The 24,753-nt window shown below is 36.3% G+C and overlaps 1 protein-coding gene across 4 annotated transcripts in view; it reads right to left on the reverse strand.

Annotated features, from left to right (window-relative positions):
• The window catches only part of LOC101713196 (ATP-dependent translocase ABCB1), a 152,246-nt gene that overhangs the window by 78,873 nt on the left and 48,620 nt on the right, over positions 1 to 24,753 (reverse strand). For all 4 annotated transcript variants that reach the window (XM_087204495.1, XM_004862427.3, XM_013078708.3 and 1 more), the window contains 6 exons: positions 24,581 to 24,752; positions 22,667 to 22,780; positions 22,428 to 22,538; positions 22,124 to 22,249; positions 21,818 to 22,021; positions 21,342 to 21,512 (listed from right to left, as the gene is read on the reverse strand). In XM_087204495.1, the coding sequence (XP_087060621.1) occupies positions 21,342 to 21,512; positions 21,818 to 22,021; positions 22,124 to 22,249; positions 22,428 to 22,538; positions 22,667 to 22,780; positions 24,581 to 24,752 (898 nt within the window). The remainder of the gene's footprint in view (positions 1 to 21,341; positions 21,513 to 21,817; positions 22,022 to 22,123; positions 22,250 to 22,427; positions 22,539 to 22,666; positions 22,781 to 24,580; position 24,753) is intronic.

The following is a 24,753-nucleotide window of genomic DNA, read 5'->3' on the forward strand; positions in this document are numbered from 1 at the left end:
GAAATATCTTAAATACAGCAACGTAACATGAAAAAAATGGACTCAACAGCTCCTAGATGATGCAAAAGAGATTAATCTAAGATTAGTAAAAAACAGAAGATGGCACAAATGACATAAAAAACCTGTATACTGAAATAATAGCAGAAAGCTTTCCAAATATGGGAACACAATTTCACACACAGATAAGTAAAGTACATAGAATCCCAAACAGTCATATTCAAAAAAGACTCTCTCCAAGACACATCAGAGTCAAAATCCGAGAAGTTCAACTCAAGAACAGAATTTTAATAGTTAGAGAGAAGTAGCAAATTGATTACAAAAGTAAACTCATTGGAATTGCAGCAGACTTCTCAACACAAACTTTAAAGGCCAAAGAGCTCAGACTGAAAAGTTTCAAGCCCTAAAAGAAAATAATTTCCAACCCAGGTTAATATATTCTGCAAAACTATCTTTCAAATTTTATGGGGAAATAAGATATTTTCATGATAAAGAGCAACAAAAGAAATCCATCACTGATAATCCACAAGATTTCAGAACACACAATCTTCAGTGTGATCCAGTCCGCACCAAGCACACCAGCAGGGACCAGCCTGAACATGAGGAGCCCTCGCGACTGGCCATGCCCACGGCAGCAATCCACGTGGGCATGCACAGAACCCCCCACCCTCCAGCCTCTTGTTTGTTCCGTTACCTGGTTCCACACTACAAAGACACAGGGGACACCAGACCACTGTACTGGGTAAGTTGGAGGGGTCATCACCTCCCATCAGAACCGGTATTATCTTCAGGGAAAGGGCAGCTGGAACCTGCAGTACAACCTTGCAGAGTTCAACCCTACAGGAGGACAGGGAGCTCAACTTGGAACTTGCAGCTAGAAATCTGCCTGAATTGCACAGGTCTGCAACTGGCTTGCTGAGACTCGCTAACTTATATCTGGACACTGCTGCCCACATTATCTGTTGTGACAGCAGAGATATACCCTGAAGGAGGTCCTTCATTTTTCATTTTTATTTTTTATTTACAAAATTATAATTATTGGGGTTTTTCTGCTCTTATTTTTAATTTTTATTCCTACTGTTTTCAAATTTTTCTTTCTTTCTTTCTTTCTTTTTCTTTTCTCTTTCCTTTCTCTCTCACACTCACTCTCTTGCTGCTGCCCCACATTGTTCTTCACCTCCCTTTTTGTTCCTGTCCTGGCCCTAATTCAGATTTGTTCCTTATTTTTTCTTTTATTCTCTTTTTCCTTCTCTCGCCTATGTCCTCTGGCCCCACTGCGAATCTTCCCCTATCCTTCTACCTATCTATCCCTCCCTTCCCAATACCTTCTAACTCCCCATCCCAAAGGGAAAAGTTGCTATAATGAAGAGCTTATTCACTATAAACATATGTTGGGTAGGTCCTCAATCGTGATATAATTCACAGTTAAAGGTGATAGATTAATTACTTTCACAAACTGTCATTTCCTAAAATGTACTTGATGCTATGGTGTTGCTGATTGTATCACTTGGGCTAAGGTGTTGTGATTGATCAAGTCAGTGCTCCTTTCTTGTATAATGAAAATGACATAGCCTCAGAGTCATTAGACTCAAAACCTAAACACCAGATATATTTGGAAGATACCTCAGCAATCATTCCATAAGGGTTCTAATTACAAGCAACAAAGATAATTACAATAAGTAAATTTCGAAGTACCAACCCAGGAATTAAACCAAGGACAGTACCAAAAACAAAAATGAGAAGATATTTAAGCAAGGCACAAACGCAGGCTTCCACCCCACCAAGGGTAAATTCTGGGGGAAAAGTGGTGGAAAAGTCTGATAATCAACCACCTGGACACCCTGAACTGATAGCACAGGAAGGAACAAAACAGATGAATGAGGCTCTAGAAAAATTCAAAGTAGAAATAACATCCCAGATAACTAAAGAGATGGTGAGCAGGGTGAAAGACATGACTAGAGGCTCTAGAACAGTAACGGATAAAAAAATAGAAGAGCTCGAAACAGGTGCGAAGCCATGAATGCCCAGCATGAGGAAGAAATGGAAACCATGATCGCCTAACATAAAAAAGAAATGGAATCCATGAAACAGGTTCAAACAAATGATCAGGAAATTAAAAACTCCATTGAAAGTATGCACAGCAGATTAAGGGAATCTGAAGATAGAATATCAGATATAGAAGACAGGATTGTGGTTAAGGACCATGAACATAGAGATTTCTTAAAAATAGTAAGGGACCACGAGAAATCAATACAGCAGCTGCTAGATGATGCAAAGAAGAATAACATAAGACTGATAGGAGTCCATGAAAAAACAGGAGAAAGTACAATTGACATAAAAAAAACTGTTCACAGAAGTAATAGCAGAAAACTTCCTAGACAGAGGAAGAGAATTGGACATACAGATAAGTGAGGCATATAAAACTCCAACTAGCCATGATCAAAAAAAATCTACACCTAGACATGTAATAATCAAGATCCCAGAAATCAAACAGAAGAACAAAATCCTACAGTTACAGAAAAGAAACAAATTACCTACAAAGGAAAGCCCATCAGAATCATAGCAGACTTCTCAACGCAAATGCTCAAGTCAAGGAGAGACTGAGTGAAGTATTTCAAGTGCTGAAAGAAAATAACTTTTGACCTACACTGTTGTATCCTGCAAAATTATCTTTCAAAATCGATGGAGGAAATTAGTTACTTACACAACAAAGAAAACATGAGAAATTTCATGAACACCAAACCAGCACTCCAAACAACTCTAAACAATATCCTAGAAAAAACAATGAAGGTCACACCTACATGAGGCCTGACAGAGGGAAGCCACTAGGCAAGGCAAGAAACTAAAGGGAAAGGGGGAAAAATAAGAACTAAAAGAGCCAATAAAAGTAAAACATCATGACAAGGATGAGTCAATATCTATCAATTATAACCATCAATGTTAATGGCCTCAATTCACAAATAAAAAGAAATAGAATGAAAGAATGGATTAAGAAGCAAAATCCAACAATATGCTGTATGCATGAAACACCCCTAACTCAAAAAGAAATTCATAGACTGAAAGTAAAAGGATGGAAAACAGTTCTCCACGTGACAGGAAACCAGAAAAAAGCAGGGGTAGCAATCTTATTTGCAGACAAAGTAGATTTAAAGCCAAAACTAATTAAGAGAGACAAAGACAGTCACTACATCCCTGTGAAGGGAACAATCCAAGAGGAAGAGATGAAAACCCTAAATATATATGCACCAAATGTGAATGCCCCCAACTATACAAAACAAATATTAATGGACATGAAAAATCAAATAAGCACTAATACTATTGTAGTGGGGGACCTCAATACCCCACTATCACAAATAGACAGATCATCTAGACAAAAAATTAACAACAAAATTCTAGAACTGAACCAAGCTCTTGAAGAAATAGACTTAATAGATGTTTACAGAGTGTTCCACCCCACAAAATCAGAATACGCATTCTTTTTGGCTACACACAGTCATTCTCCAAAATACACCACATGCTACCTCATAGGATATGTCTAAGTAAACGTAAAAGAACTGAAGTTACCCCCTGTATGTTAACACACCATAGTGCAATAAAATTGGAGGTCAATAACATAAGAAACTGCAAAACTCCCACAAACACATGGAAATTGAATAACACCCTCCTGAACAACCAATAGGTCACACAGAAAATTAAAGAAGAAATTAGACAGTTTCTCCAAGTAAATGATAATGCCAGTACAACATACAGGAATCTATGGGACACAATGAAAGCAGTTCTATGCAGGAAATTCATAGCACTGAATGCCCATATTAGGAAAACAGAGAAAACTGAATTAAATAACCTACTGCAGAACCTCAAACTCCTAGAAAAAGAAGAGTATAACAAATCAAAAGCTCATACAAGAGAGGAAATTATAAACATCAGAGCAGAAATCAATGCAATGGAGACTAAGACAATGATACAAAAAAAAATCAATGAATCAAAGAGTTGGTTTTTCAAAAGAATAAATAAAATCAATAAACCTTTAGCCAACCTTATCAAAAAAAGGAAAGAAAAGGCTCAAATCCGTGCAATTAAGAAAAAAAAAGTGAAGTCACAACACACCAAGCAGAAATCCAGACGATCATCAATACCTACTTCAAGAACCTATACTCTAATAAAATGGAAAACAAAGAAGAAATGGACAGATTCCTACATAAATACAAATTGCCAAAGTTAAATGAAGAAGATATAGAAATTCTAAACACTCCAATACCAATGAGTGAAATTGAAAATGTAATACAAAATTTACCAACCAAGAAAAGCCCAGGTCCTGATGGCTTTAATGCTGAATTCTACAAGACATTTAAAGAAGAACCATTGCCATTACACTTTTAACTCATCAAGGAAATTGAAAGGGAAGCAAGGCTTCCGAATTCATTCCTGGAAGCAAGTGTTACTTTGATTCCAAAACCAGGGAAAGACCCAACTCAAAAAGAGAACTACAGGCCAATCTCTCTAATGAATATAGATGGAAAAATCCTCAGCAAGACACTGGCAAACAGAATACAGAGGGTCATCAAGAAGATCATACACCATGACCAAGTTGGATTTATCCCAGGGATGCAAGGATGGTTCAACATACATAAATTAATAAATGTAATACACTATATTAACAGAGCAAAGGACAAAAACCATATGATCATCTCAATAGATGCAGAAAAAGCATTCAACAAAATCCAATACCGATTCATGATAAAAACCCAAAAGAAAATTGGACTAAATGGTCTTTCTCTCAACCTGACTGAGGCTATGTATGAAAAACCAACAGCCAGCATCATACTAAATGGTCAAAAACTGAAGACTTTCATGCTAAAATCAGGAACAAGACAAAGATGCCCACTATCACCACTCCTGTTCAATATAGTTCTGGAAACATTAGCCACAGCAATTACAAAAGAGAAAGAAATAAAATAAATGAAGACAGGAAATGAAGAAGTTAAACTGTCATTATTTTCTGATGATATGATACTTTACATAGACAATCCAAAAAACTCGGCCAAAAGACTTCAAGACTTAATTGATAGAGTCAGTAGAGTAGCTGGATACAAGGTCAACACTCAAAAAATGATAGCCTTCTTATACACAAATAACAGACTCACTGAGAGAGAAATTAGGAAAACAATTCCTTTTACAGTAGCATCCCCCCAAAAAAGAAATATCTAGGAGTCAATCTAACAAAGGAAGCAAAAGACCTCTAACTGAAAACTACAGCACCCTGAAAAAGGAGATCGAGGAGGATATAAGAAAATGGAAAGACATCCCTGGTTCTTGGGTAGGAAGAACCAATATAGTGAAAATGGACATACTTCCAAAACTACTATATAGATTTAATACGATGCTGATTGAAATTCCAACAACAAACTTCACAGAACTGGAGAAAAAACCCCAAAAATTCACTTGGAAGCAGAAGAGACCTGGAATAGCAAAAGCAATTCTAAGCAACAGAAACATGGCAGGGGGTATCACAATCCACAATTTGAAACTATACTACAAAGCTACTGTGATAAAAACAGCATAGTACTGGCAAAAGTACTGAAGGATCAGTGGAATAGATCAGAAGATGCAGAAACAACTCCAGACATACTCATCTTTGACAAAAGAACAACCACCATAATTGGAGGAAAGATAGGCTATTTAATAAATGATGTTGGAAAAACTGGATTTCCACCTGCCAAAGATTGAAAATAGACTCATGCCTATCACCATGCAGTAATCTAAGATTGAAGTGGATTAAAGATCTAAATATTAAAACAGAAACACTAAAATTGCTGGAAGATAAGTTAGGTAGAACTCTTGAAGACACTGGCATAGGAAAAGACTTTATTTAAAAAAACTTCAGCAGCATGGGAACTAGCACAAAGAATCAACAACTGGAATCTCATCTTATTAAAAAGCTTCTGCACTGCAAGGGAAACCACCAACAGAGCTAAGAGACAAGCCACAGTGTAGGAAAAATTTTTGAGCAGCTTTACCTCAGATAAAGGACTACTATCTAGAATATATAAAGAACTGAAGAAAATCAGACACCCCAAAATTAATGACCCAATTCAAAAATGAGCATCTGAAATGAACAGACATTTCTCAGACAAAGAAGTAAAAGCAGCAAATAAATATATGAAAAAATTTTCAACATCACTGGTCATTTGAGAAATGCAGATGAAAACAACACAGATTCCACTTCACCCCACAAAGAATGGCTGCTCTCAAGAAGTCAACCAATAACAAAGACTGGCAGGGGTGCAAGGAGAAAGGAACCCTTCTCCATTGTTGGTGGGAGTGCAGGCTGGTGCAACCACTGGGCAAATCAGTATGGAGAAACCAGCAAGAAATAGGACTAGAGGTACCATTTCACGGAGCTGTTCCCCTGCTGGCTATCTTCCCAAAAGAATTAAAAGAATCATACCACAATGATACATGTGCACCCATGTTTATAGCAGCACAGTGTGTAATAGCTAAAGCTTGGAAACAGCCCAAGTGCCCATCAGTGGGAAACCGGAAGAGAAGATGTGGGTTTTTTTATAAAATGGAGAATGACTCAGCCAAAAAGAATGAGAAACTAGGGACATTTGTAGCTAAATGGATGCATGTTGAGGCCGTACTCTAAAGTGAAATAAATAGGACACACATGTGTAAATACTGAATAGTTTCCTTTAGTTTTTGTTCCCCCTTTAAGTTTACTGGTACATTTTAGGTATAAAATACAGTTACATTCATCATTGGGATCTAATATCATTACATGAGTATCTTGGTTCTTATTTTTTTCCCCTTCCCTTGCCCTCCCTTCACCCCCTCCACCCTTCCCTATTTGCAAAGACTTTGTTTCCATTTTTTTCCTTTTCTCATATTTTTTCTTTTCCCTTCTTTTCTTTCCCCTACCCCTCCCACTTCCCCTACTACTTTAGGTCTTTTCTTCCTATTCCTATTCCTATTTTCTTCCATATCAATTATATATTTTTTAAATTACAATATCAAGATCTAGGAGAAATTATCACAAATTTTATAGAATTTAAAATGATATAGAAAGCATATTACAAAAATCTGTTTTGAAATAAATTCAACAACTTCTAAGAAGTATCTTGGAAGATAAATTAACGAAACTGACTCTGGAGGAAATATAAAATTTGAATAGCGCCTATTAAAGAAAGTATGTTCCTAGCTTGAAAACCTACCTATATGACAACGACAGGCTCATATACATTTTCACTGATGAATTATATCAAACATTGAAAGCAGAAAAAAGAAGGAACACTTCTCCCCTCATTTTAGCAAATCAACATCATGCTAATACTAAAACTGGATAAAGATAATAGAGGAAAAAGGTATGAACATACATAGAAATTTGTTTAACAAAACAAACTATTAGAAGTCAGATCTGGCAGTATGTAGAAAGTGGTTTTGTTATAGGGATAGCAGTGTTGGTTCAGCATTGGAAGATCCACTCCCAAAAGTCATCATTTTAACAGAGGAAAGGAAAAAGCCATATGATCCTGTCACTCATTGGAGAAAGTGTATTGGACTAAATTCTACAGCTGTTCATGGTAAAAGCTGTCAGGAAACTAGAAGGAGAACAGAAGCTTCTCAACAGATCAAAGACATGTACTCCATACTTCCAGCAAAAACGCCTTATATGAATGGAGAAGACACAATGCTTTCTCTGGGAAGAACGAAGGTGGGGAACAATAACAGATATGCCTACTCTTCATCTGTCCATTAAACTTTGAAACATAGGCCTAAACCAAATTTGTCTGACAATAAAATGACACAATTAGGATAGGATTGGCAAGTCAGAAGCAAAATATTTATATGCAGATGAAATGATCATCTACAGAGAAAATACTAAGTAGTATCTAGGAGCCCCTAGAACTTGTATTTGAATTTAGCAGGATTAGAAAACACAAGGTATATATCAAAATTCAGGGCTATAAATAATGCTATAAATGAAGAACTGGATATTGAAATTTAAAAGTTATGTAGGAGTACAAAGGACCTAGAAAAGTAAAAAGACAAAGAAAAAAAACAGTTTTGGAAAACATTCAGTACCTAATTTTAAGACTTCCTCTAAAGCTACAGTAATCAAGGCAGTGTTGGTGGAAGGAAAGACATATAGATCATTGGAATAAAACAGAGAATCTAGAAATAGAACCACAAATATATGGTCCACTGAGCTTTGAAAGATTATTTAACATTAACATTTTATAGAACATAAACTCAATTCAAGAGCAGAGGAAAAGACAGTGTTTTCAGCAAATGGCACTAGAACACCTGGAATCGGTATATAAAAAAACTAACATCAACCATTTATTTCCATACATAAAAATAACTTGAAAGGATCTATGAACCTAAATATGAAAGACGAAAACTCTAAAACTTGAAGAAGAAATTATAAGGGAAAATGTTTATGAATTTAGGGTAGGCAAGAACTTTCTAGGATACAAAAAACATGATGTATAAAAGAAAAAAATTGATAAATGAGATTCCATCAAAATTTAGAACTTTAAATGACATCGTTAAAATGAAAAGTAGTCCTTAAACAGACCATATTTACAATGCATATAACCTATGACCAGAATATATAAAGAACTCTTATAGCTCATTAATAGACACCCCAATTAAAAAGTGGACACAAGAAAATGCTAAATAGCTAGTACAGCAGAAGGAAAGGTATGCAATACTAGAATCAGAAAAATACTAATCAGTATAATAACAAGATTGAATTATACACTCATTAGGGAGATGAAGTTCAAAGTTTTAAAAGCCTTGTCATGACTTTTTCTTTTTGTTGGATTCTCCCCCTTTGTGTTTAATTTGTCATGCCCAAAGGATTCATTCTGCTGGGTTTCCTGGGGTTGTGATCCTCATTGTCTTTTCCTAGGACATTGTCTAAATTTTTTTGGAGTGCTGATTTGGTAATCATGAAGTTCCTAAGGTGCTCTTTATCATGAAAGTATCTTATTTCTCCATCAATTTTGAAAGATAGTTTTGCAGGGTGCATCAATCTGGGTTGGAGGCTGTTTTCCTTTAGGGCTTGAAATACATCACTCCAAGCTCTTCTAGCATTGAGGGTTTGCATTGAGAAGTCGGCTGTGATTCTGATGGGCTCTCCTTTGTATGTGATTTGTTTCTTTTCTCTAACTGCTTGTAGAATTTTGTTCTTCTGTTGGATTTCTGGAATCCTAACTATTATAAGCCTATGTGTAGATTTTTTTTGATCAAGGCTAGCTGGAGTCCTACATGCCTAGCTTATCTGTATGTCAAGTTCTTTTCCCCTCCTTGGGAAGTTTTCTGCCATTCCTTCTGTGAGCAGGTTTTTTATGTCATCTGCACTCTCTCCTGTTTCTTCATTGACTCCAATCAGTCTTATGTTATTCTTCTTTGCATCGTCTAGCAGCTGCTGGATTAATTTCTCATGGTCCCTTGCAATTGTAAATCAAGTTTTCTTTTCCTCCTCACTAATTGCAATCTTATCTTCTATATCTGAAATTCTTTCCTCACATTGGTTCATTCTACTGCATAGGCTTTCAGTGGAGTGTTTAATCTCCTGGAAATCTGTTTTTATCTGTTTTATGGATTCCATTTGTTTTCTATGTTGGGATTCCAACATGTTCCTCAGCTCCTCTATTTTTTATCTGTGTCCTCTCTAGATTTATTAATCATGTCTTGCACTATGGTCACACTTTCTGCTGTTATCTGAGAAATTATTTCTGATTTCATTTTTTCCAGATCCTCTTTTGTTGCCAGTTCAAGGAGTCCATGTGTTTGAGTATCAGATTGTTCCATCTGGTTTGCCTTTGGGGTTGCTGTAGGTCATCTGGAAGTCTCTTTTTGAGGCTTGTTTCCATGTCTTCTCATTTCCACGGTGGTGCGGGGGGTGTGCTGCTGGTGCCCACACAGATCACGTCCTGCACCCTGGGAGCAGTGGAATGGTCACCTGAGAGCCTTCTCCTGGGTGCTGGGATTGGCTCACCTCCTCTAAATACTGAATAGTTTCTCAGTCTCCAACCCGGATTGATGTACCCGGCAAAACTATCTTTCAAACCAGATAGAGAAATTAGATATTTGCTTGACAAAGAGCACCTTAGGAACTTTGTGAATACCAAACTAGCACTCCAAAAACTTTTACAAAATATCCTAGGAACAGACATTGAGGATCACAACCCCAGGAAGCAAAGCAGAATCAACCCATCTGGCAAAACAAGAAATTAAATGTAAAGGGGGAGAACCCAACAAAAAGAAAAAGTCATGGCAATGACAAGTCAATATGTTTCAGTTATAACCATCAAGATTAATGGTCTCAATTCACCAGTCAAAAGAAAGACTGACAAAATGGGTCAAGAAGCAAAATCCAACAATATGCTGCATACAAGAAACATACTTAATTCAAAAGGAAACTCATAGACTGAAAGTTAAAGGGTGGAAAACAATACTCCATGTGACAAGAACCCCCCCAAAAAGCAGGAGCAGCTATCCTCTTTGCAGATCAAGTAGATTTCAAACCAACACCGATTAAGAGAGACAAAGAAGGACACCTCATCCTTGTAAAGGGAACAATCCAACAGGAAGAGATGACAATCATCAATATACATGCACCAAACACCAGTGTGCCCAACTATATAAAACAAATACAAACGGACATGAAAAGTCATATATGCACTAATACAATTGTAGTGGGGGACCTCAACACCCCAGTGTCACAAATAGATAGATCAACTAGACAAAATAAGTAATGAAATACTGGAACTCAATCGAACTCTTGAAAAAATGAACTTAACAGATGTTTAGAGTCTTCCACCCCACAAAATCAGAATACAAATTCTTCTCAGCTACACATGGGTCATTCTCCAAAATAGACCACATACTCACATATAGAACATGTTTAAGTAAGTGCAAAGGAATTGAAGTTATCCCCTGTACATTATCAGACCATAGTGCGAAGAAATTGGAGATCCATAGCAAAAGAAAGTCAAAAAATTTCATAAACACATGGAAATTGAACAACACACTTCTGAATAACCAATGGGTCACAGAGGAAATTAAAGAAGAAATCAGACAGTTCCTTCAATTAAATGACAATGACAATACAACATGTCGGAATCTATGGGACACAATGAAAGCAGTCTTATGAGGGAAATTCATAGCAGTGAATACACATATTAGGAAAACAGAACGAGCCCAATTAAACAACCTGATGCTGAACCTCAAGCTTCTAGAAAAAGAAGAGCAGGACAAACCCAAAGCTCATACGAGGAAGGAAATTATAAAGATTAGAGGAGAAATCAATGCAATGGACACTAAGGGAACGATACAAAAAATTAATGAAGCCAAGAGTTGGTTCTTCGAAAGAATAAACAAAATTGACAAACCCTTAGCCAACCTTATCAAAAAAAAGGAAAGAAAAGGCCCAAATCCATGTGAATAGGAATGAAAAGTGTGAAATTACAACAGACCCAGCAGAAATACAGAGGATCATCAATACCTACTTCCAGAACCTATACGCCAATAAGATGGACAACATAGAAGAAATGGACAGATTCCTAGATACATATGAATTACCAAAGTTGAATGAAGAAGACCTAAAAATTCTAAACAACCCAATATTAACCAATGAAATTGAAAACGTAACAAAAAACTTACCAACTAAGAAAAGCCCGGGCCTTGATGGCTTCACTGCTGAATTCTATAAGACATTTAGAGTGGAACTACTGCCACTACTGTTTAAACTCTTCAATGAAATTGAAAGGGAAGCAATTCTCCCAAATTCATTCCTGGAAGCAAGCATCACCTTGATCCCCAAACCAGAGAAAGACCCAACTGAAAAAGAGAACTGTAGGCCAATCTCACTAATGAACATAGATGCAAAAATCCTTAATAAGATACTGGCAAATAGAATGCAGAAGATCATCAAGAAGATCATGCACCCTTATCATCAAGTGGGATTCATCCCACAGATGCGGGGATGATTCAACATACACAAATCAATCAATGTAATACATTATATCAATAGAGCTAAGGACAAAAACCATATGATTATCTCAATAGATGCAGAAAAAGCATTTGACAGAACACACATTTATGATAAATACCTTACAAAAATTGGAACTGATGTTCTCTACCTCAAGCTGATAAAAGCCATCTATGAGAAACCAACAGCCAGTATCATACTGAATGGTCAAAAACTGAAATCTTTCACACTAAAAGCAGGAACAAGACAAGGATGTCCACTATCATGACTCCTGTTCAATATAGTTTTGGAAACATTAGCCACGGCAATTAGACAAGAGAAAGAAATAAAAGGAATAAAGATAGGAAATGAAGAAGTCAAATTGTCATTAGTTGCAGATGACATGATACTCTATATAGAAGACCCCAAGAACTCCACCAAAAGTCTTCTAGACTTAATAACCAAATTCAGTCAAGTAGCTGGTTACAAGATCAACACAGAAAAATCAATAGCTTTCCTTTACACAAATGATAGACTCACTGAGAGAGAAATAGGGCAAATAATTTCTTTCACAATAGCATCTAAAAAACTGATATACCTAGGAATCAACCTAACAAAAGAAATCAAAGACCACTTCTTTGAAAACTATAGCACTCTGAAAAGAGAGATTGAAGATGATATCACAAAATGGAAAGACATCCTCTGCTCCTGGGTAGGAAGGATTAATATAGTGAAAATGGCTATACTTCCAAAACTGCTATATAGATTCAATGCAGTTCCAACTGAGATCCCAGCAGCATACTTTATGGACCTTGAGAAAAAAAAATCCAAAAATTCATTTGGAACAAGAAGAGACCCCGAATGGCAAAAGCAATTCTAGGTAACAGAGACATGGCAGGGGATATCACAATCCCCAACCTGCAACTCTACTACAAAGCTACTGTGATAAAAACAGCATGGTAGTGGCAAAGAAAAAGACCCAAGGACCAGTGGAACAGATTAGAAGATGCAGAAACAACACCAGACACACTCAGCCATCTCATCTTTGATAAAGGAGCCAAACACCCTCACTGGAGCAAAGATAGCCTCTTTAATAAATGGTGCTGGAAAAATTGGGCTTCAACTTGCCAAAGATTAAAACTAGACCTATATATCTCACCGTGCACTAAAATAAAATCAAAATGGATTAAAGATCTAAATATTAAAATAGAAACTCTGAACCAGTTGGAACAGAGGTTAGGTAGAACCCTTGAACACATCAGTGTAGGAAAAGATTTTATGAACAAAACCTCAGTTGCCCATGAACTAGCACAAACAATCAACAAATGGGATCTCTTCTTATTAAAAAGCTTCTGCACAGCAAGAGAAACCACCAGCAGTGTGAAGAGACAACCCACAATATGGGAAAAAATCTTCACCTGCTCTTCCACAGACAAAGGTCTTCTATCTTGAATCTATAAAGAACTTAAAAAAATCAGACCTCCCAAATTTAAAGACACAGTCCGAAAATGGGCATCTGAAATGAACAGACATTTCTCAGACAAAGAAGTAGAAATAGCAAATAAATACATGAACAAATGTTCAACATCACTGGTCATTCGAGAGATGCAAATGAAAACAATGCTGAGATTCCACTTCACTCCAGAAAGAATGGCTGCTATCATGAAATCAACGAATAAGAAATGCTGGTGGGGCTGTGGGGAAAGAGGAACCCTGCTCCACTGCTGGTGGGAGTGTAGACTGGTGCAAGCACTGTGGAAATCAGTACGGAGATACCTCAAAGAACTAGGACTAGAAGTCCCACTTGACCCTGCTACTCCACTGCTGGGGATCTTCCCCAAAGAATTAAAAGAATCATACCACAGTGATATATGTGCACCCATGTTCATAGCACCACAGTTTGTGATAGCTAAAACTTGGAAACAGCCCAAATGCCCATCAACTGGTGACTGGATAAAGAAAATGTGTTTTTTTTTCTAAAATGGAGTACTACTCAGCCATAAAAAATGAGAAATTAGAGACATTTATAGCTAAGTGGATGCACATTGAGGCGATACTCTTAAGTGAAATAAATAGGACACACATGTATAAATACCAAATTTTTTCTCTGGTGTGAGAAACTGAAAGTGCAAATAAGGACTAAAACTTATAATAGGTAATGTGAAATAGGAAGAAAAGGGGCAAAGGGGAAGGAAGTGGGAGGGGTAAGGGAAAGGAAAGGAGGGAATGGAATTAGTATGAGAAAATGGAAAAATAGGAATAAAATCTTTGTAAATAGGGAGGAATGGAGGGGTTGAAAGGAAGGCTGGGCAAGGGTGAAAAATAAGAACCAAGAGAGATTATGTAAAGGTGCAAATTTCCAATGATGAATGTCATTATATTGTACACCTAAAATGTACCAATGATTAGAATGAGTAATCAATAATGCAAAATAGGAAGAAAAGGTCCAAAGGGGTAGGGGTAGTGGGAGGGGCCGGGGAAAGGAAAGAAGGGAAAGGAAAAATGCTGAGAAATGGAAAAAATGGAAATAAAGTCTTTGTAAATAGGGAAGGGTGGAGGGGGTGAAGGGAGGGCTAGGAATGGGGAAAAAATAAGAACCAAGATGCATCATGTAAAGGTACAAGCTCCCAATGAGAAATGTAAATGTGTTGTATACTTAAAATGTACCAAAAAAGAATTTAAGAAAAAAAACATACTGAATAGTTTCTGTAGTGTGAGAAACTGAACGTGTTAATAATGGTTAAAATGGTTAAAATGAATAATTGAAAATTTGAAATAGGAATTAAAGGTCCAAAGAGGTAGGGGTGGTAGGAGAGGAAGGAGAAAGGAAAGAAGGGATAGGAAAAATTATGGGAAAAGAAAAAAAATTGAAATGAAGTCCATGTAAATAGGGAAGGGTGGAGGTGGTGAAGGGAGCACAGGTAATGGGGAAAAAATAAGACCCAAGATGCATCATGTACAGGTACAAGCACCCAATGATAAATGGAAGTGTATTGTATACCTAAAATGTGCCAATGAAAGAATTTAAGAAAAAAAAAGAAATTCATTACCAAGAAATCAGCACTCCAAAAAATTTTCAGATATTCTAGAAAGAGGCATTGAACCTAACAATGACAATAGTTGTAATAGAATGAATTTACCAGGTAGAATGAGCAGTTAAAAAGAAGAGAAAGACAGGGAACAAGAAACAAGAAAATAGGCAGTGACAGATCTAAAATTAGATTGATGAGACAAAGAAGGTCATCAGTACATAGTAGTTAAGGGAGCAATCTCCCAAGAAGAGCTAATGCTCACAAATATCTAGGCACCAGATACTGGAGCACGTATCTCTATAAAACAAATACTGCTGAATATCAAAAACATCAGATAAACCCTAACATAGTGTTTATGTAAACATAGTGAAGGATCCTAACACCCTAGTTTTACAAAGAAATAGATTAATGAAACAAAAAATCAATAAGGGAATATCACAGCTAAACCACACCTTGAACATATGAACTAAAGTATCTACAGAGTACTCCGTCCCACTATGATAGAATATGCATTCTTTTTGTGTGTGTGCCGGGGATCAAACTAGGGACCTTGTGCTTGCAAGGCAGGCGCCGGAACCACTGAGCTAAATCCCCGGGCCAGAATATGCATTCTTTTCTGCAGCACACAGTACTTTCTCCAAAACAGGTCACATACTAGTCTGCAAAGCCTGGTTACATAAATATAAAAGAATTGAAATCACCTCATGTGCACTCTTAGACTGCTGTGAAATAAAATTAGAAATCAATGACAGAAGAAATCATGGAAAATGTAGAGACACCTAGAAAATTAATAACACACTCCTAACCAAGCAATAGGTCACACAAGAAATCAAGGAAGAAATTTGATAATTTCTGGAAGTTAATGACAATGTTTGTACAATTAACCAGAACTTTTAAGACACAATGAATTCAGTCCTAAGAAGGCAGTGCATTGCAGTCAATGCTCACATTAGGAAAACAGAAAACTCAAATAAATAACCTTATGAGGAATCATAAAATACTTAAAAAACAACAACAATCCAGGCTCAAAGCAAAATTAAGCAGGGAAATCATAAAGATTAGAGCAGAAATCAATGAAATTGAGGCTTAAGAGAAACACAAAGAATCAATGAATCAAAGAGCTGGCTCTTCAAAAGAATAACCAAAATAGAGAAGCTATTTGCTAAATTTACCATGAGAAAGACTCACATCAATAAAATTAGAAATAAAAAGTTGAATCACAACAGACACAGTCAAAATCCAGAAGATAATAACTATTATGAAAAATTATAGTTCAACCAATTGTAAAATTTTGAAGAAATGGACAGACTGTTGGTCACACAAATTACCAAAGCTTATTTTTAAAAAAACACAAAATTGCTGAATAACTCAACAACAATCAATGAAATTAAGGCAGTCAGAAATAATCTACCAACTAAAAAATTCTAGAACCTGATGGACTCACAATTGAATTCTACAAAACTTTTAAGAATGTTATGTCACCTATATTCCTCAGGCTCTTCAAAGGAATTAATGGGGATGGAGTGCTCCCCAATTCATTTATGGAAGCCACCCTCATTCTGATTTGAAAAATCAGGTAAAGAACCTACTATAAAAGAAAACTACAGACCAATCTCATTAATGAACATAGATGCAAAAATTCTAATCAAGCTATTAGTGAATAGAATGTAGCATACTATCAGAAAGATCATACACTGTGACCAAATGGGTTTCATCCCAGAGGTGGAAGGATAATTCAACATAGTCAATAAATTCCTCTAAGTCAATAAATGTAATGCATCACATAAACAAAAGCAAACTTAAAAACCACATGACCATATCGATAGATGCAGAAAAGGCTTTCAGTAAAATCCATCACCCTTTCATATAGCAACCTTGAAGAAGATAGCCATAGAAGGACCCTACATGAATTTGATAATAGCTATTAATGACAAACCAATGGTAATGTCATAATAAATAGGGAAAAACTAAAACCTTGCCCTCCAAAATCAAGAACAAGGCTAAGTAATAAAAACGACATGACAACTAAAACAGACATGTAGATCTATGGGATAGAATAGAGGATACAGAAACATTCCCAGACACGTTCAGCTTTTTGATCTCTAACAAAGGGGTGAAAAGTATACAACAAAGGACAAGCAATTGAAAGAACTGGAGGAAAGATAAAAGCCTATTCAACATACGGTGCTGGGAAAACTGGATATCTGTTTGCAGAAGAGTGAAACTGGACCTGTATCTCTCACCGTATACTAAATTAAAATCAAAATAGATCAAAGATCTAACATTAAAACAGAAATACTGAACCTACTGAGAGATAAAATAGGTAAAACACTTGAAGTCATAGGGATGAGAAAGGATTTCCCAAACAACCCACAACTGCACAAGAACTAACAGCAAGAATTAACAAATGACATTATATCAAATTTAAAAGCTTCTGCATAGCAAAAAAAAAGATCATTTAGTAGACTGAAAAGACATCTTACAGAACAACAACAAAAAAAACTTTCCAGCTATTCTTCAGAGGACTAATACCTAGACTATATAAAGAACTCAAAAAAATTAGGCTACCTAAAATTAAAGACCAATAAAAGAAATGGGCACATGAAATGAACAGACATTGCTCAGAGAAAGAAGTAAAAATGGCCAACATATATATGAAAAATGTTTAACATATCTGGCTACTAGAGAAATACAAACTAAAACAATGCTAAGATTTCATCTTACATCAGAAAGAATGACAATCTTCAAGAAATCAAAAAATAATTGCTAGTGTCTGGTGGGGCATGTAAACAAGTACAACCATTATGGAAATCTGTACGCAGATTTCTCAAAGAACTAAAATAAGAAAATCCACTTGACCCATATCCTTCTTCTAGGTATGTTTCTCGAAGATCTAAAGGCATCATATGACAACAATACTTATATACCAACATTTATAGCAGTACAGCTCATCACAGCTAAATACTGAAAGCTGCATGCATATCCATCAATAGACAAATGGAGGAAGAAAATGTGGTATCTATTTATAATGGAATACTACTCAGTATAGAGAAGGACAAATTCAAGACATTTCTAGGAAAAATATTGCACCTGGAAAATATAATGCTGAGTGAAATAAATCAACACACAAGCTTAAGTAGTATACAGTATCTCTCATTTTAGTAAGGCAAAGGACAAAGAACACAGTAAAGGATGGACTGAACGAGACACTGGGATGGATCTCTTGCAAGTGCGAAAGAGGTCCAAGAGAATAGACAAGAGGAGATGGAGAGGTGAAGAAGAAATAAGTAGAATAAAGATATGCCTTGCAGAGAAGCCTAATAACTACATGAATATAAACATTCTATGTCAAAAATGTGAGATGAGATCAATGATATCAACAAGAACAAAAATTGGGAAAGGGATTTTAGAAAAGAAGAAAAGGAGACAAGAGGAAAGGGGAAGGGGATTTTAAAAAAGAAACAAGCTGTATTATATGCATGTATCCACTCCCCAAGATGACTATAAATTGAACGCGCTACCAACACGTACAAGTAAAAACATAAAATACGAAAATTTAAAACTCCAAATAAAGCTATGATAAAACAGCAGGGTACTGGCAAAAAACAGATATGTAGGTCAATGGAACCAACCCAGCATATTCAACCATTTTACCTTTGACAAAGGAGTTAAAAACATGCACTCGGGAAAGATAGCCTCTTTAAAAAATGGTATTGAAAATAATGTTTTTCCATATGCTAAGACTGACTCTAGACCCACATCTCTCTCCATGTACTAAACTAAAATCCTAATGGATCGAAGAGTTAAATGTAAAAACAGAAACACTTAAGCCGGTAAAACTCTTGAAGTCATACCCTATTTCCCCCAAAATAACACCTACCCAGAAAACAAGTTCTAGCATTTTAGACGCAGGGCATGCTTCTTCTATAACCATGCTAGAAATTATTTTCTGGGTAGGTGTTATTTTCAGGGAAAAACAGTAGGCACAGACAAGGACTATCTGAACAGAACCTCATTGCAGAAGAAAAACAACAAATGGGATGATACCAAATTTAAAAAGTTTCTGCACAGCAAAGGAAAACAACCAATAGAGTGAAAAGAAAATCTAAAGAATGATGAACAATTTTGCCAGCTACTCCTCAGACAGAGGACTAATATCTAGAATACATAAAAAACACAAAGAAATTAGACATCTCCAATAAAAGACCCAATCAAAAAACGGGCAACTGAAATGCATGGACACTTCATAGAAGATGAAGTACACGCAGCCAATAAATACAATGAAGAAATGCTCATCACTGGCTGTCTTGGTTACTTTTCTCATTACTGAAACAAAATACTCAATACCCAAAGTTAAGGGAGAAAAGTTTATTTGGCTCACATTTTGTAGAGATTTCAGTTCATAGCTGGCTCCAAGGTAGGGAGGTATGGCAGACAGGCATTGCAGAGGAGAAACAGGTCATGGAAGGCAGAAGTTAGCAAAGGAAGCAAGCAAGGGACAACCACAGCTCTTTTTATGTCTTATATCTTATCCCTGCTACTTAGGACAGGTAGCTCTCACATCCTTAATCTGAGTGTCCTTGTGCCTAACACTGCACCATGAGTCAATCCCAGGGTCACACACTCTAGATACAACCGCCTCAGAAAAAGCCCTATCTATGACTGCATGAGGCTTTAGGGGGACATCTAGATACAAGCCATAACACTGGCCATTAGAGAAATGCAAATTAAAACAGAACTGAGATACCATCTTATCCCGGGAATAATGGCCATCATCAAGAAATCAATTCCCCGTCTAAGTATCTTCCCAAAATAATTAAGGACATCATGTAACAGTGATAACATGCATACTTATGTTTATAGCAGCACAATTCATAATAGATAAATCTTGGAAGCAACCTATATGTCCATCAACAGATTAATGGATAAAAAATATGGTATTTACAAACAATAGAGTACTACTCTGCCATAAAGGAAAAATAAACGAGTCATTTCTAGGAAAATGGATGAACCTTAAGATCATGATGTTAAATGAAATAAATCAGACACACAAGCTTAAATATCACATGGTTTCTCTAATATAAAAAACTCAAATTATAAGTAAAGACCAAAATAAAAGATAGATAATAGAAGTGGGGAGATAGATCTTTCTCAAATGGGAAAGGGGTCAAGAGTTGGAGGCAGGAGGGAAGAGGGGAGGGAAAGGGGATGAAAAAAGAAATTAAGATGTGTTCTCTCCATTTACCAACTCCACACAAAGAATGTAAACATTATGTACTGCAAACATGTACTAATAAAAAATAAATTTTTAAAAACTCCCTCTTCTCTCCCAAAATTTATATCCTAAAGAAAAATTTTTAAATACAATTTTAAAATTTAGTTTCTTTATGATGAGATACACAGCTCCATTACAGGATAATAAAACAAAAATAAGTAATGAATAAGAAAATGCAATTGTAAAATCACTAATAAGCAAAGCTATGGAAGAAAAAGCAGTTGCATACTAATCTGCCTATAGTTTGGTTCACAGATTGTTTACTAAGCTGCTTTTCCTTCGTTCAACAATTAACTAAACACATGGAGAGAATGCTTAAAGGATATATATATATGTACTTTTAGAAAGGAAAATCATAACAAATATGGGATCATCACTGAAATTTCCTGGTCTACTCATTCTCTGTCCTCACACAGCTGGCTTGGTTACCATTATATGCACAGAACCAAGTACACATGGCTCCACAGACCGAACACTAAATTCTATTGAGTGAATAGGTCTTGGAAACTCAAGGATTATAAAAAGCTCAACCACTGCACATAGTCAAGGACATTTCATGACTCAGGTAGATTTCCAACATCAGACATTCTGCCCCTATTGTGAGGATGCAATACTTCTCATTTCCCAGAGTCTTCAAGTAACATTTATCATCTTATGAATTAAATGTGAAATGTCTGATGGTATTTTTGTCTTTTTGACAATATTATAAATGTTCAAACCTAAAAAAAGGGTTATCTCATAGCTCAGTTTTTAAGATCCAAATGAACATCAATATTTTTTGAGTCTATATTTCTCATTATTGAATTTAAAAGATTTACAGATGTTTTTAGGTGAACATTTATTCATTGCCACCTAAAAAAATTCAGAGAAGCATAGAAACATAACAGTCAAACAAACAAACAAAAATTTGCATCCATGCTGCTTTTATTTTACTCCCTAAGGAGAATCACCTTGAAGCTGCCAGAAATTTATTTTCTAAAGCCAAGATTAAGAACAATTAACAATGGATGTCATTATGCTTAAGACCAGCTTGTGTGAACTGGGGCTCACAGACCTTATCCAGGGCCACCTGGACCACTGCCTCACTCTCCGTGTCCAACGCTGACGTGGCCTCATCCAGCAGCAGGATCTTGGGGTTGCGCACCAGGGCACGTGCTATGGCGATTCTCTGCTTCTGTCCACCACTCAGCTGGGCCCCTCTCTCTCCAACCAGGGTGTCAAATTTCTACAACAGAAAAATCACCAAAGACAGAGAAAAAGAACAAGTTTTTTCACATCACATTTTAAATTGGGAAGTGATCCCATAAACCACCCAAGCATCACAGGTAATAAAATCCCATTCTTTAAAATTTGCAACATATAACCCCAGTTTTTAAAACTGTATCTACTGCTAATTGATACTGCTACATATGAGCTAATCTTGATTTCCATTCTTAGGCTACTCCTCCAATTTGTAGTAGCTTCCTAATTTGATACAGGTTATGTTGGACCAGAGCTCTATGCTTTGCACCTCTTGAATGAACCACTCACATGAGGCAGTTTCATGATGAAGTCATAGGCGTTGGCTTCCTTGACAGCTTTCTGAATCTCATCCATGGTGACATTTTCTCGACCATAGCGGATGTTTTCAGCTATCGTGGTGGCAAACAGAACAGGTTCCTGACTCACCACACCGATAATTTCCCGCAGATACCTCACATTTATGGTCCTGATGTCCTGCCCATCAATAGTGACCTGAAATAAAAAAACGAATGAGATTTCCATACATTTGCAGTTGAGACCACAACACGAGAAGGATCTGCAGCGGTGACTGCTGAGGGCCCAAGTCCCGCTCACCGTGCCCTCGCTGGGGTCATAGAGCCTCTGCAACAGCTGCACCGTTGTGCTCTTCCCACAGCCGCTGTTTCCAACCAGGGCCACGGTCTGCCCACTCTGCACCTTCAGGTTGAGGCCCTTCAAGACCTACCAAGGCAAGGGAGAAGCAGACTTCAAGACAATTCACATATACAGATACAGGCCATGTGAATTAATAGTTCAATTCAATACTGTGCTGCATTTTTCTTTTTTTACAATCTCTTAACATTAGAAACCCTTCATCTAATAAATTGCTTCATCACTGACTAGTCATTTATCACCATACCTTGATTTCTGTTCGAGATGGGTAACTGAAGTGAACATTTTCAAATTCCACATTTCCCTTAATACTGTCTGGTTTGTGCCCATCTGTTGAGAAGCTGTCAATACATGGCTCCTAAAGTGAATAAAATTTTAGATTAGTATGTTACAGTAATTGCTTTTTACTGATACTTTTTAGAAAGCAAGACAAAGTGATTACTGGAAAAATTCTTTAAGACAGATAAATTGCCAGTTCAGACTTACATTATCAATTATTCTGAATATTTCATAAGCTGCTCCTCTTGCATTTGCAAATGCTTGAATGTTCGGAGATGCCTGTCCAATACTAAAAGCCCCAATTAATACAGAAAAGAAGACCTGAGGAATGTGAAGGAAAACCATCAAGTTAGTGTTCACTATAATTTTTTTCATACTTTCTTCCAACATAACTCATTCCATCTTAAAATGGCAAGGCAACAAAAGGATGGGAGATGTTAAGAATATTTTGTTTTATAACTAAGAAAGTAAATTTCAAATGTATCCCATAAAAATGTAAATTAAATGAGGTGATAGATATTAATCAGTTTGATTTAGTCATTCCACATCACACACATAATCAAAACACATTATACTCCATAAATTATAACAATTATGACAAATTATAAGTTGCCAACTGAAAATTATATAAATTTTTTAAATGTAAAGAAGCCTTTTTAATATCTAAATCCTTTCATTTAGTATGTATATAATGAAGAATTAGTCTCATTTTCTCAGTGAAACAATGACATATGGTCTATGAAACCATAATATCTTAATGCAATATGTTTTTATTTCTTCAATGGTTAGAAATTTTAATTAGATCATGAGGAGGGTAAATGAAGCATAAAGATAACTTTGCTTCTATTCAAATTTGAAGAGAACTAATGTCATTGTTCATTTCTTTCTAAATCATCCAGAAATTCTACAGAATAATTTAGCTAGAAGAAACTCTACCAAGCATTTCTATATTCATTGTCTCAATTAGTCCTTACAACAATACTAAAAGTTGGGGCACATGTTTCCTGTCATGTCCACTTGGCAGAAGAGGTAACAGAGAGGTCTGGAAGGTTGAGATTTCAGCCATACAGCTGGAATCTGAACTACATCAGTCTATGCCAAGTTTTGTACTCACAAATCTGGATGCCTCCAGGTTATGAAGATTATTTGCAAATTATTTCACTGTCTTTAAGTAAAAGAAGAAAACATCAAGTGGCAACTCTTCTGTACTTATACAAAGCATTATAATACAGAAAACTTGTAAAGAGACATTCCTTTTCAGAACAGTAACAACTTCTACTTCCATAAATTTTGAGGTAGACTAGCTGCCATTAAAAACTTAAAAGAAAGTTAAACTGTATATTTTACCATTTGTAAAGAATAAATCAGAAAATGCAAGTGCAGTGCTTAGCATCAGATTTGACATAATAATCTCATCAAATGAAAGATCAGGCTAAAGATCTGAAATGTTAATGCTTCTTAGCTACAGAAGAAATTGTGCAAGAGATCTGCAAAACATCAGCAAAACTGCTTACTAGAAGCAGTGAATGTGCTTTTCACCCTTTAACCTAGTAATATATCTTTTTGTATTTTTCAATAATTTTTCAAAACATATTCTTCTAAAGTCAAGCCAATATCACTCATTGGCATTTTTAATGGTGATGGTCTTAGTTACTTTTCTCATTGCTGAGACAAAATACCTGACACCCAAAGATAAAGGAGGGAAGGTTTATTCAGCTTGTAAAGATGTCAGTTCAGAACTGGTTGGCTCCAAGGCAGGGTGTCATAGCAGAGGGACATCATAGAGGAGAAATGGTTCATGGCAGGCAGAAGGCAGAAAGCAGCAAGCTACAAGCAACAACCAACAATAGCAGCCCTCCTTCTGTCCTTTACAATACATCTAGGTTACCCACCCTTAGAGAGGATAGCACATACATTCAGGGTGGGGCAGCCTTAATCCTACCCAGAACTATGCCAAACCAATCAGTGGACCAATTTAATGATTACACACCCCCGAGCCCAGCATCACACACTCCAGATCTCTGGAAAGCCCCACCTATGACCACATGAGGTTTTGGGGGGATATCTACACATAAGCCATAACAGTGACTCATTCCTTTTTACAACTCACATAAAACTCACAGTGAGCACTTGTCCGATGGAATACTCATTTGAGAGGACCAAGGTAGTCCCATACCAGAAGGCCAGAGCATAGGCTGCATAGATCAGCAGGAAAGTAACACCAATAGAAATGTTGGCAGTGATCGCTTTCTTTATCCCAATTCTTTTAGCATCTTCTAAATTATTATTGTACC

The sequence above is a fragment of the Heterocephalus glaber genome, unplaced genomic scaffold (assembly GCF_053883595.1).
Source record: "Heterocephalus glaber isolate CG9 unplaced genomic scaffold, H.glaber_assembly_v1.0 deba00000546, whole genome shotgun sequence".
Classification (NCBI taxonomy): domain Eukaryota; kingdom Metazoa; phylum Chordata; class Mammalia; order Rodentia; family Bathyergidae; genus Heterocephalus; species Heterocephalus glaber.